General features: G+C 45.4%; 1 protein-coding gene across 6 annotated transcripts; it reads right to left on the reverse strand.

The window, feature by feature from the left end:
* Window positions 1-581: 581 nt before the first annotated feature.
* Window positions 582-14200, reverse strand: vezt (vezatin, adherens junctions transmembrane protein). 6 transcript variants are annotated; one of them, XM_027020671.3, is made up of 12 exons: window positions 14061-14199; window positions 11975-12118; window positions 10133-10222; window positions 9064-9248; window positions 8562-8837; window positions 7087-7224; window positions 6799-6946; window positions 6242-6570; window positions 5868-6061; window positions 4581-4678; window positions 3852-4056; window positions 582-3509 (listed from the first exon to the last, which is right to left on the reverse strand). In XM_027020671.3, the coding sequence occupies exons 1-12, from the start codon at window positions 14094-14096 to the stop codon at window positions 2971-2973; spliced, it is 2382 nt and encodes a 793-aa protein (XP_026876472.2). In that variant the 5' UTR covers window positions 14097-14199; the 3' UTR covers window positions 582-2970. The 6 variants fall into 6 exon arrangements, with proteins under 6 accessions (XP_026876472.2, XP_026876471.2, XP_081578667.1 ...); XM_027020670.3 differs by having other exon boundaries at window positions 7087-7236; XM_081722541.1 differs by having other exon boundaries at window positions 7087-7260.
* Between the last annotated feature and the right edge of the window lie 58 nt (window positions 14201-14258).

The following is a 14258-nucleotide window of genomic DNA, read 5'->3' on the forward strand; positions in this document are numbered from 1 at the left end:
CAACCATCTCACTTGTGCACAACGGGAATAAGATTTATTTATTATATTTTCCCTTTTGAAGAGGGGTTAATAAAACATCAGTGCCATCAGTTGTCATAAATGTGACGCATATCCACTAATGGAGGTGCAAGCGGTGAAAGATCTAGCCTACACCACTTTTACCCGCTTTGCAGCTCACAACGCAGAACGGGAGCACCCCGAGACGCCCTGTAGATGGCAGCATTGCATTGCATACTTCGCAAAAATAGTTCCTTGTCAAGTGAGGGGGGAATGTTGAAGGATTATTGGGGATTATTCTGGCTGTACGTCAACAGACACACTGACGATCTTCACCTGAGTAAGCAGGTCGGTTAGTCGACTTCGCCTATACTGTTAGATCCGGTTATGCCTCACAAAGAACGGTTTGGATTTGTTATTATTTTTGATAAATGTGACTTCAGATTCAGCTTTTGCTGCAGAGTATCGTGGCGATGATGAACGATGTGCGATCTGAGGGTGGGAAAGGAGGCGTGGCTAAACCCGCACAGCCTACTCACCCTGGACCGATTAACTGACGTATACAGAAGTGCAACAGGCCGAGATGAATTTGGGAACTTTATTTCACAAATGAATTTGTTTGCTGTTTGAAGTGCAAAAAAAATTTTTTTTTACAAGCATCAGAAAAGGCTTAGTTGATGCCGAGTGAGAACACAGACAATCTTGCACGCATTCATTCACTCACAGTCACGGTGTTTTTTTTGTTTGTTTTTTGGAGGAGGTTTTGAACATTAAAAAATGAATGCACCGGGGAACAAGTTCAAAAGCACTAACAGATGCACAAAAGAATTAGCAAATACACACAGGTTATGATGCAATTATTGTCGCCATGATTTCTCCAGAACTTCAGAAACCTCTGGGCAGGGCCAAGTCACACACTTGTGGGACCAATGAATCGTGTTTAAGGCATGCATTATATTATCAACTGTTTGTTACTAAGGTTTATTTACTGCTCCGCTGAAATTTTTAAACTTTATTTACAAAAAGAATACTCAAATAATAATGGCTACTACAGATTTCAACTGAGAAGCAGGCAGTGATTTTTAGGAGGTAACGGCTTTGGTTTTGTGCACTGCCTGTATTCATACCGAGTGATTACCTTCTCAAATAGGTCCCTTTTCCAACAACAAAATGCTAGGATTAACCAGTTTACCAGTGCCACCTTGTGGACGAAAGGATGACCAATAAAAAAAAGCATAAGAAGCACATGTAATTAAAACTAAATCAAGTTGATTATGGTTCCAATAATGTATTCCAATGAAATTTTGGTCAGGGTATACTTAACCCTACACTTAACTCTAACCATCTCGCAAACACCCCTACAACTTACTCTAAACGTAGCCAACTGCTCCTGAATGAGTCACCATATATGATGACCAGTGTTTCTCAAGACAGTCTTTGGACTCAACCAGGCAGTCCCCATTTTTGCTTTACCCCAGTATCATCACAATACCTTGTATCGTAATACACGTTCCTGAACACATCAGGGCACAGAGACAGGACTGAGGGCTTCCAGAACACTGACCAGCTGCACACTACCAGGAACAAGATTCAGACGAATTGGGAAAAGGTGCACAATTAGTGGCATCACAGCAGTAATTGTTAATAATTAATGTTATCAGTAACTAATATTGAATTTAAACAGCTTATTAATAATAATAATAATGTGCCTGTATGTAATGCAAGTACCTTATATGCCATTAAATATTTAGCTATTCTTTAACGAGATATTTAATTTTACAGTTTACATACTGGAAAAGACTGAACAATTATTGTACACTTTTTGATAGCAATTAAAAAGCACCACCACAGGCTCATTGTGACTATTCATTAGGAAATGTCAGAAAAAAGTAAATATCATGCTATCATGATATATTTGGTATTGTGAAAATGAATCAATTTTTTTTTTTGCCATATTTCAAACCCCTACTTCCAACAGTTAAGAACACTGTATACCTGACAGTTATACTGGTACTTGGGTCAGAGCAAAAACCGAGGACTGTCTAGAAGATTCTGGGATACAGGGATGAGAAACATCGATCCAGCACGTCCTTTATTTAATGATCAAAGGTAATAAATGGACGCATGGAAATTACTGAGGTAGTTATGTGGGCTCTGGTTTCTCCAAAAGCTATTGTTAATATCATATTAACCATTACATAAGACTCATGTGTGTGTTTTGTTTCAGTGTGTGTTATGATTATCGTTGTGCTAGGACACATTTGAAAAGTCGAGCTACATGTGAGCACAAAAACTACCGTTCATTACCAGCCAATCCAATATGTCAAAATGATTTACTTATGTTAGAAAAAATTAGAAGCAACAATTTAAGTTAATAAATTATAAGATTTATGTTGGATGTCTATGATGTCATTTGTTAAGGGAGTGAAAATCCATTCCAAAATCTCATTTCTGTGAGTGGCAGGGTGAGGAGACACCCACAGATATCCCAGATAACACCACAGCAGAACGTTGAGAGAGTTGAACCAGTGGGCCTCTTCTGAAAGACGGTGGCCTTCTGAAATGTAGCACAAGAGGAGTGGCCAAATCAAGTGCTCGTTTCTGCCGGCCTGCACGGCATGTATTTATAAACACTGACCAAGGTCCGTCAACACACACACACACAGCGACAATGCACATGTATGCGGACAGGTAACCAGCATTAAATGTAAATTATGAGCTGTGTGTGTGTGTATATGCATTTTTATAGATTAATGTAGGATTCTGTGTCTGTATGTGCTAGCCTGTACCTGAGGCATACAGAGAGAAAGAGGGATGGATGGATTACACACACACACACACACTCACTCACTCACTCTTACACCAGCTACATCCATTGATGCCAGTCTCCTGAAACAAGCTGAATAAATAAATCTACAGTTGATGGGAATAAATAACCTCTTTGCAGTAAAACAGTTCATCGATGTTCGTCCTTCAACACCTCCCTTCCATGTCTTTCTCTGGCTGTGATGTCACTTCCTCTTCCTCCTCCTCTGAGTCCTCATAGGTGCATTCCTGCAGGTGTGTGAAGTTGTGGGAGCGAGCAGCTACCTGGGCAGCCAGAGCAGAACCAAAACTAAGAGCTTCTGAGCCATGCAGTTCCGTCAGCCTCTCAATCACTGAAAGGGTTGGGACTCTGGGAGTGAGGGGGTGTGTCCCATCCTGCCCTGCCTCCTCATCAATCAGTCCATCTGATTGGTAGAACTGCAGCCCTTCTGACACGGCCTGCCCGCTTCCCTTATCCTGGGTTTCTCTAGTGCTTTCGGTGCCTCCGCAACAGAATTCAGTCACTGGCCTTTCTTTCCCTCCGTCCTCCTTTGCGTCTTTCGCCTCCTCGGCTTCCTCGTTCACATCCTCTTCCGGCACCTGCTGGCAGACGTGGTTACCTGCTGTTGCCGTGAAGTCGGTGCAGTCTGGAACCGCTGAGGATTCTGGGATGGCAAGAGGTTCCATAGCAACCTGTGTTAAGGCAGCTAGAAAGAGAAACAAAGACAGTGAGTCCCAAGGCCCGAGACTGCTGGATCAAGGCCACGCAAGTGACCATGGAAACTGAATCATTATGAAAAGCAGATTCCCTGGAGCAGGACTGGCCAGCTCCAAAGAGCTGTATTGGTTTCTTAGTGTGTGGGTGTCTACATGGTTCTCAAGACATGTATTAGGTCAGGAGTGATGGATTACTGCTGGAAATGAGAGAGGAAAAAAAAAAAAAAAAGTGTTACTTGAGATTTGTGAGGGAGGGTGTGTGTGTGTGTGTGTGTGTGTGTGTGTGTGTGTGTGTGTGTGTGTGTGTGTGTGTGTGTGTGTGTCTGTAGCACCTTGGTCGCTGAACAGCAACAGCTTGCATTTGTCTCTCTCCCCTTCCGACGTTCGAATCCCCAGGACAGACTTCAGCTCAAGTAAAACCCTCCTCGACTCCTCCCTCTCGTGACGCTGCCGCTCCCGATCCCATGGCGACAGCATGTCCACGGCCCCGCCCCACTCCGTGTCAGAGTCCGAGTCGGAGACGCATGCCTCCAGTTCCTGTTCACATGCACACCCATGAATGCTGCTTATATGAATCTCCACCATCTCCACCACTTTCCAGGGGGCAGTGTGTGTTCTGGGACTCTGTTCTAGGGGCAGTGGAACACACTTGGGGGTGGGGATAACGCTATAAACATCCTTAAAGCGCTATCTACACCCTTCGGAGCTCACAGATATCCTGAATGTAACTTCACTGTATCTACACTGCTACTGGATTCGCTTTTAGTGTACAGCTGAGGTTTTCTGGTTTATTGATCACACAGAGGGTGGTTTCTTTCTGTTCTTCATTTAGGCACCAATTTGTTGCCCAACACAACTGCCGACAGCAACAAACAGACTGTTAGTGGTTACTTCAGTGGCTGCTAAGCAAGAGCAGCTGTGGTAGATGATATAAAGTGTCTACAGATGAAACCAAAGTTCTTTTGTGACGAGATAAGGAAGTCATTTTCCCTGCCTTATTCACTCATGTCAACACTCGCCACCCCCCCCTCTGCCCCTGACCCCACCCACACTGGACGCACCTGTTCCTCTGGGACAGGGTCTCTGTCCTCTATGTGTGTGACGGGAGCAGGAGGAGCTGGGGCAGGGTCAGCTGCTTCCTCTGGACCTTCTGCACTTCCTGTGGAACACACACAAACACCATCACATATCCATTGAGCGTCTGAGGGTGAGTGCACGAGTATGGGTCTGAGCATCTGTGTACAGGCACGTATGACATTTCACGGTGAACTATGTTTCAAACCATGTGTGATCATGTTTGTGTGTGACTACATATCATCATGCCTCTGTATTTGAACATTTGATACAGACCTACTTGTAAGGTGAGGTAGGTAAACAACTTAGAGGTCTAGGTCCTGCAAGGACTGGCATTTCCTGGTTTAACGCCAGCTGCCTCATCTCCACCCTGTATCAAAGTCACTGAATTGTGCGGTGCTGACTGGGGAGATGTGGCTATGCGCGGGTTGACGTTTGCACGACTGTGCAGCTGAACTTTGAGCTGCTTCTCCCGCTGACTCGCTCACTTGATGACTACATCCGCTCATTCTCAAGAAAAGTAGGACACGTCCCTCACCATCCAACACACACCATAAAGACAGACACACACACACAGACACACACACACACACACACACACACACACACACACACACACACACACACACACACACACACACACACACACACACACACACACACACACACACACACACACACACACAGTCTCGCCCCCTCTTCCTTTATGCATCCTAGAATAACTACTGGGTGGGAACTAGGACGAATAAGGAACTCTAAAAATATTCCTACCAAACACCCTGTTACTATAGAAACCACCAGAAAGACATTCCTGAGGCACCTTTGTGTATGATGTGGGAATGCACAAACACACAGGCATAAATCACAGCAGGGGCAAGGCACAAGGTCGCTGGCATTTTTTTCAACGATATTGTTATCAATCAGAATGCTTGTCGAATATTACAAGGGTTTTGAGGAACATGTTAGAAATTGCGTAATAAATTTATCAGGTAAAAAGGCTGTAAAAAGTCTGACCTCCCATCTTAATGATGCTTCTCTATGACACCGTTTGCCTTACCTGGCGCTAATCTCACAAACCCGCTTGAGTGATTCACACGAGTGCGCCCCACCTAGCACTGCTGTTATTTTACCCTCCTTTATTCCATGGACGCGCTCCAGTTTCATAAAGAGCAACAAAAACGTCCCCTCCTTCGTGCTACAAGCCGTCCTGTGGAGGCCGAAGGGTCGAGCCCTGTGCTACTGTGGCTGTGTCGGCAGCGGTTTCGAGCCCTGACCTGGGCAGCCGGTGATGCGGCGCACCATGTGCTCGACCTGTGAGGCCACGTCATCCCAGCAGCAGGAGCTGGCCTGCATGTGTGGCTCCAAGAGGTGCAGCCGCTCCCGCAGCTCCTGGTAGCCCGCGCACGTCACCTCCTCTGTCTCCTTGGCGACCATCAGCTTCTCAAGCTCGTCCTCCAGGATGATCACCCTGCACACAGGAGGAGAAGAGTAAGACGGACAGAGACACTCGGACACTAAATAAACTTCATTGATGTACTGCTCTCTGCTACGATGAAGGAACCCTACTGACGCTCCCTCAACGCATGTACGACACCCGGGTATTTTTAACTAACTGGCTTGTGGCACAATCAAGGTCAAAACTTCGTACTCGCTAAGCAGCGTCCGGAGGTGCAGTTGCAAGCTCCGCACGGACGTGTGGAGAGTGTTAAGCTCCCGGCATTTCTGGCGGGCGTGGTTCGCCCGGCCTGACGATTGCGCCTGGTGCTGCATCTCGAAGTAACGATGGAAATCATAGCTGCGTTGCAGGTCGTGAAGGCAGTCAGCCAGGCTGGGCCGGAGGGAGCCGGTGACTGCGGCCACGCTGTGGTAAGCCAGCAGGCGAGGCTTGGGCTCTGGCTCCTCCCTCCCCGATGACAAAAGCAGAGCCAGTCGGCGGAAAAACTCCGAGCTCTGCCCCACCCACAACTGAAACAGGAGCTTGAACAACGAAAACGCACCATCAGGCAGTTAGTTTTTGTTTTTTGTTTTGTCAAATGACAATCTCACAAAGTAGGTTTTTTCTGGTCAACTTCAGGTTCATCTATTTGTGTTTTTAAAAATGTATGGTGTTTTCCAAAAAAATATGTATGTCCTAAAACATTTTCGATTGTAAAATCATAAGATATACGTCTTGCTTAAGTGACGTAAATGGTGGTTTTTGCTTACCTTCAGGGCAGGCAGGCTGTAATCATTGGTCAGCTCCTGAGCCTGCTCATCAGAGAGATGCTCTGCCCCCAGGCCAAGGCCCAGCTCTCTGATTGGTACAGTGGAGACATAGTTTGTGACGTTGTCGATCTCAGAGTTCAGCGGGAACGTAAATGAATGCACAGTTAAGGAACCGGCAGCTATGATGCCAAGCAGCAACATCACGTCATGGACACAAAAAGCATTTTAAACCATCTTGCAAGTCATGGTGTAATAATAAATCTAGACAATATTGCAAGAAAAGGATATGACTTGAGCATAATGCAAGTGGCGAGGCGGGAGGCTCGGAACGCACACCGTAGACTCTGATAGGCCGCTTTTCTCAGACCAATCAGATGCTGGCTGCGCAGTTGCCCCGCCCTGTTAAAGGGACAGGCCGCACTCACCCTGTCGAGTAAACTTGACAAGTGAAACGTGATCCAACTGTGCAGACGTCCGAGAACCATCAGGGCAAACACACATTGCATATGCTCAGTACATAACCAGCACAGCTTCTGCCACTACCTTTGAAATATGTAGAAAATCACACACCTACATTCATTGGCTTACTTGGATCACATATCTCACACACACACACACACACACACACACACACACACACACACACACACACACACACACACACACACACACACACACACACATCCAATTATATTGCATTCAGCTGACAAAATTAAAAAAGTGTACATAAATAAATCTTCCTAATGCATTTATAAAATATGCAACAAATTACCCAGCTTTCAACTGAACAAAATAACTAATTAACTTTGATTCTGAGTTATGAGGTTTTATGACAACGACAAGATGAGTGACAGTGATCACCAGATAAATATTATTCTAACATATAAAAAAATTATTCTTGCAGCTGTACTGCCAATCAGCTGTAAAACTAGCATGAAGCAGAAGGTCAATGTCATGTGAGACTGAACTCATATGTTTTTGTCTACTATAGGACTAAACCTGCTGTGAAGCACATTGTCATTAGCTTGATTCTAAAATAATACTGAAAATCCCACATCAGGAAATTAAGAGGAAATTAGAATGCATCAGCCCACACAGAACAAATTATGAAGCATTATTTCAGCATTACTCATAGCTACATAATGATCTATATAATACTGACGACCTGCAGACTTAAAGAGATGTTTTGGACTCCAGAAAGGGTTTAAGATGAACATAGCAGAAACTTAAGGAAAAAAGGAGCTATGGCCATCCTAGAGAAACCAAGGTTGATCACAGGATTCTAAGAGTAGATATCGGACACAAAAACAAAGCTGCTTTAAATGAGAAGGTAGTTTTACCCAGCTCTAAATGTTTGCAGCAAGAGAGAGCAAATAACAGTTTCAAATTTTTAGATTAATTTCTTTATTTGATACTGTGTCAAAATTTGGCCCACGCATCAGCATATTGGCATGAGTATCTGTGTGCTTCTCTGTCTGTTTATGTTAACGTAACTGCTTACAATTAAAAGTGGCTACCTCCATGATACATAAATAACTCTACTGACAAAATGTCCAAGCCACAGACACCAGAACCAACAACACAAACAGTGACTTGAGATGCACCAGAACAGAAAGAACAAAGGACAACGCAGGGGAACGACAACATTACACAGTGACAAAACAAGCATGCTTGTGTGTGTGTGTGTGTGTGTGTGTGTGTGTGTGTGTGTGTGTGTGTGTGTGTGTGTGCGCGTGCGTGAAAGAGCGTATGTGGACACTTACAGGGTGAATCCGCGGGAGATGACCTCCGTCTCCTGGATGAGGCGGAGGGATTTGCGCGCCAGGCTGGTGAGAGCGCGGCTGTGGATCACCAGGCTCTCTAGCTGGGCAGCGTGACGCTGGACCAGCCGCTGCATCCGTGCCTTCCGCCACAGAGACGCACCGCAACACACACCCAGTGCGCCCACACACAGCCACAGCAGGACCTGCCCTTCCTCCGCACAAGAGCACCAGGCTGCAAGCAGGACGGCCAGCAGTCCGACAAATATAGAGACTTCCCTGGGAAGGGACGTACACAGGAAGGCATGCCCGCACACGGGCGCGCGCGCGCACACACACACGTATGCATGCACACACAAAAACACACAGTGAATCCTGCCTGCCTCCTAATTAACGTTTAAAGAATTTGACCATACATCAGGCACTTGGCATGCATGCATGTACGTGTAATGCACACTCATATCATTGCACACAAACGTCTAGGTTGAACGCAGTGTGTGTGTACCACATAGAAGGTGATGAGAAGTAGCGGGGTGCGGGCAGAGCTGTGCTGGCACTGGGGCAGACAATACTAGTTGAGCCCAGAGACAGAGCGCTAGGGTCCAGCAGCTCGATCAGCTCCACATCCTCCTGCAAGACCACGTCCTGAGACAGTACACAGCGCAGAGCGTACTGACGAAACCCAGTGTCCTGCCAGAACACACACACTCAAAATCTGACTCAATTTATATGTACATTACCCATCCTAATTTTATAGCAATGATGTGCAGTCAGGCCTTTCTAAGGGCTAACAAAAAAAGTGGACAAAAAAATAAATAATTTAAACATATTTTATAAAGTAAAAAAAAAAACAAAACATCAGTGTATTCATATATTCATATACTTTACGTAGTCCTGGTTACTGTATAATGCATTTCTCTCTGAGGGTGGTACAAAACTGCGTGTTAGTATGACTGCAGGGACTGGCTGCAGTGGACGTGCCTACGGGCCCCTTCTGCTGATATTGTGAAAGGATCTGTAATCTGTAATGCCATTAGCAAAATGACAGGAAATCTGACCAGTCTGCTGGAAGGCACGTGTTTTGTAATGCCAGTATGCCAAATCATTTCCCCTGTCAACAATACTTATGAAAATACAGGGGATCATTTTTGCCATTAATAACTTAAAACTTACTGTTAACAAAATAAATGTTTCATAATTTAAAAATCTATTTATGAGTATTAAAGGCAAGCTTCCCACACAGAGTGGAAATATCAAACATATGAGAAATGATGCTTGTCTATATCCAAGAACAATTTCTACAAAAGAACAATAATTAAAAGGCAGGAAACCCATATGCTCCTCAGAGACAGATGGTCTGAGTGTAAACACTGTACTCTGGGCTGCCTCATGTGCACTGGGGCTTCAGGATTTATTTACAACCCATTAATAACAGTGTCGAGATGCATGTTTGCCATATGCTCACTTCAGCTGCTCATGTCAGGTGTCATGTCAGTAACAAAGTAAAGAGCCTGTTTCAGCAGCATAGCAATGACTGAGCAAGTAGATCACCCACTCCCCCCAGATCCTCTTACCAGCTGCTGCTCCAGCCTCAGGGGGGCACTGTGCTGATGGAACGGGCCGAGACGCCACAGAATCTCAGCCAGCCTCCAAATACCACCCATCTGCAAACCACACGCATGCATGAGAACACAGCACTGGATTATCAATGCCCATGTTTAGAATGTGAACATTTACAGAAAAAACAACATCTGTACAAACTGAGAGGAAGTAGGTACTGGTGGGCGGGATTACTGTTTAAATTCAAAACAACAATCAAATTTCGCAGTGACTGCTTGAAGGCTTCAGTACACCCAGGCTATTTGAGCTGATTGGACCTGATACTGTTCCGCCAGAGCAAAAGGCCAGTGTGAGATTAAACACAGAGCAAGCGGACATAATGTGCTGACATTAAGTAGAACCTCTGGGTCAAGGCTTTCATTATACACATACAGCCAATCCTTCACTACGTATCTCAATCATGCGGCCTTTAAAGTCACACTCATTTAAAAGACAAACTATAGGCTTATAGTTTGTTTTAATATATGACATCCTGTATCAGTGCAGACATTCACACTCTCTCTCTCACTCACACACAAAGTCTAAGGCCACTACAGCAAGGATAAATCTAGCTACACTGGTTACACAAATAGTTTGATCACTGATTAATCCTGGGCCATAACCCCTCAATTAATAACCACCACGCTATCCTCAGGATGGTGTTACCATGGTCAGATTCAGTTTTTGTTCTTTCACAGCTCATCATTCCTTAAGAATTTGAAAAAGAACTCCGCTCTCTTAGAGTTCTGCCAACTCCAATATAAGTGTTGCCTGTTGCCCACATTCTTGGGAGGATTGTGTTGTAATCCGTGAACTCAAGGGGGGTTGAATTGTGCTCACTGCTCGTCAGGACCGAATGCAAAAGACCGAATCAAGGCAACGAATTCCTCCCTCTACCCCCAACTTTTGAGGTATTGCCAGTGTGTTCAGTATTCTGCTAGCGTTGCTCTGGGACATTCGGGGGGCTTTGTGTGTTCAAGAAAGCCAGAAAAGAATAAAAAGAAATGGAGCGCGTGTGTGTATGTGTAGAAGCTTCAGCGGAAATTGTATTGGCATGGGCCTGCCCAAATGTTAGCAAGTCATGCAAACACGAGCCAAACTGAGCCCACTGCCTCTGTGTTACTGTAACTTAAGATTCCATGGCACAGCTGACCATGTTCCAATACAGGTTTTACACAGACACACATACACACAAACACACTTACACACACACACACACACACAGAGGCATGTACATGGCTACCTGCTCATGACACATGCACAGGCGCATGTGCGCGCACACCCGCAATCAGCACAAGCACAGCCCTGCAGGAAACATCACAGCACTGCACAACACAGTTCCTAACTTGACAAATCTTCCAACATTTAATCATATCCTGTTGCACTTATGACCAAGCGACTGACATCAGTTCCCGGAGCATGTGACGTAAACATGAGCCTGCATTTGGTAATATCAGATTAGGCATTAGCATCTGATTCCTCTGTATTAAAACATTACACTCCACATAAAGGTAGTTACATGCACGATTCAGGGCATGTGTGTACTGCAAACGCTCTAAATCTGCTCTGGTTCAACAAAGCTGCAGTGTTTTTATTTCTCGTTTAAATTCCAAACTTTGCTACGGCATCCCATTAATGTTCGTGCTCTCTGGATCGTCAAATGCAAATGACATTACACCACAAATGCATTACACAACTTAGTCCTGTTATGATGCAAGACCAATCTTGTGTTGTAGTGATGGTATAATATTGTCTGGTGATGGCAGAAGCATGTTGCTAAAAGGTTAGCGTAATATTCGGGCAAAGCTGGCACTCACCCTGGAAGGGGGCGGGGTGTCCTGGGGGAGGGGACCCTCCCGAACCCCAGCACTTAGCTCCTCCTCCTGCAGCTGAGAGATGGGTGAACATGCCTCAAAATCGGTGTGTCCTAGATCCTGTAAATACTGGAACAGCGGAGAGTTCTATAGAAAGACGGGGGGGAGACAGGGAGAGAGAGAGAGAGAGAGAGAAAGAAAACTGAGAGGTCATGATTCAGATATTCCTCTCAGGAAACTGGACGCTACTCTCTCCGTGAAAGGAGCTGCAGCAACCCTTTCTGACCTCCTCTTCCTCCTTTACCTCCACATCATCCCTCGCTTCTCTTCCCCCCCATCCCAAGACCCTTCATCGCTCCACGCAGGATACGAGTTCGCCCTCAAAAGCCAGAGTTCCGGCCCGCCAACACAGATGTGCGGCTTTCCGCCGACGAGGCTCCGGACGCTCTAGCCCCGGAGCAACTGCATTTCCAGCCAGACTGGCACAGCTAAGGAGCTTTATTGCCCTCACATCCCTGCACCCATCAATTCAGCCGTACTAATCTCACAAAGTACAGGCCCCTTTGCTGAGACATGTTGGGTGGCTAATTCTCACATAAGGGGAAGGGAATCTGGTTTTTGTATGTGTATGAGGTAGATACAAAAGAAGCAGCTGAACTGGCCAGTGGATGAAGACCTCATTTTCAGCACACAGTTTACTGGAAGGAGAATTTGGCAGAGGTGGCCTGGGACACCATCTGTGCTGACAGTACATTATGTTACACATGACATGTTCTAAAAGTCACAAGACCGGTACAATACACCCATCCTGTGTGGACAATGACAGAAAACATGAATCCTAGACACCATTTTTCACATAAAAAAAGCAGCCAGATGTACAGGACACAAAATCATACTGAGGCCCATGGGCCAATGAGACAGTGGTTATGACCAAAGTAAGGGATTTGTTTGTTTGTCACTGCACCAATAAACAATGTAATTATTTCATTAAAAGCACCATGTCCTGGAGAAAACTATATTTCGTTTCTCTCTCGACACATCTGTGATACGAAATGCCAATAAAGCTGACTATGACTACACCCAACCATACAAAAAGACAAAACAGATCCAACTAATGATAACTGATGAGGTGATCTTACACTGCATTATGTAGAGTGTGCAGAGGAAATCAGGAACGGAGATGTAGTTTCTTTGGCATGCAACACTAAGGAAATTGGTGTAAAACAGCCAGTCTGACCAGGTTGAAAGCTGATGAACAGAGGAGTAACTAACTGAAATGTAAATATTCAATCCTGTGCAGGATTTTCCAACAGTCATCTCTGCAAGTAATTTTTTTTATACTGTTTACTCAATGTAAATGACTTTAATACCAGTTTTCATGCAGATAGATTTTACCAGAAGTTGTTTATTGTGAGAAATATGCTTTTTCACTCCACAGCTGCTTGCTATTACTGGAAGAGCGGCATAACCAGGCAGCGTGCTCTCCTACAGCCCGTCATTTTGAAGTAGTATTGCAACACTTTAACAACCTCCCTGCCTACTTGTGGCTGATATTGTCGCTGGGGAGGAAAATAATTCAAATAAAGCATAAGTCGGAGCGCTGCCAGCACTCATGCCGTGCACCATACACTTGGTACGGCATGGATGTATAAAACCACAAAACATTAGCTGGCAGTAAACCAACACACGCAGCCGTCCCTGGCAGGATGCTTGCCTGCTCCATCACCCGTACAAACACAAACGTCTCCTCCTCGCCACACCCCTCGCTTCGCTTCGTTTAGCTCTCAGTTAGCCTTTAAACGTGCCCATTTACGGTGAACTAACGCCAAACAAAATAACACGGCCTTTTGGTACTTTACTGAGACACGACCAGCTGGCTCGATGTGTAGCCAAGTTGCATAGGTTAGCTAGGATAGTTAGCTACAGAGGAATAACGGCTGGCGGCCAGCGTATCACTTGTCCCCAATGATATACCTGCAGCAATTGGTCGAAGGCGAACACCGCCCGATTTAAAGCGCCTAAGATGTCGGTTGCTATAAACAGAGTGAACTACGTTACAAAAAAATGCCTAAACGTACCAAAGACTTACCTCGAACACAACCTCTTCGTCCAAATCCTCAGTCATAGCTCTTGTCCGACATACGCGTCCAACAAGCGCGCATGCTGGGATTGTAGTCGGTATGAACCAACGGCGGCGTCCACGGCGCGCCTGAGTTGGGGCGAATGCGCAGAGCGAACTACTTTACCCAGGAGTCTGTGCTGGGCGTGACGTGGCGAGAAGAGTCGC

This window comes from Electrophorus electricus, chromosome 11, assembly GCF_041902795.1.
Source record: "Electrophorus electricus isolate QZ-2024a chromosome 11, ASM4190279v1, whole genome shotgun sequence".
NCBI lineage: Eukaryota > Metazoa > Chordata > Actinopteri > Gymnotiformes > Gymnotidae > Electrophorus > Electrophorus electricus.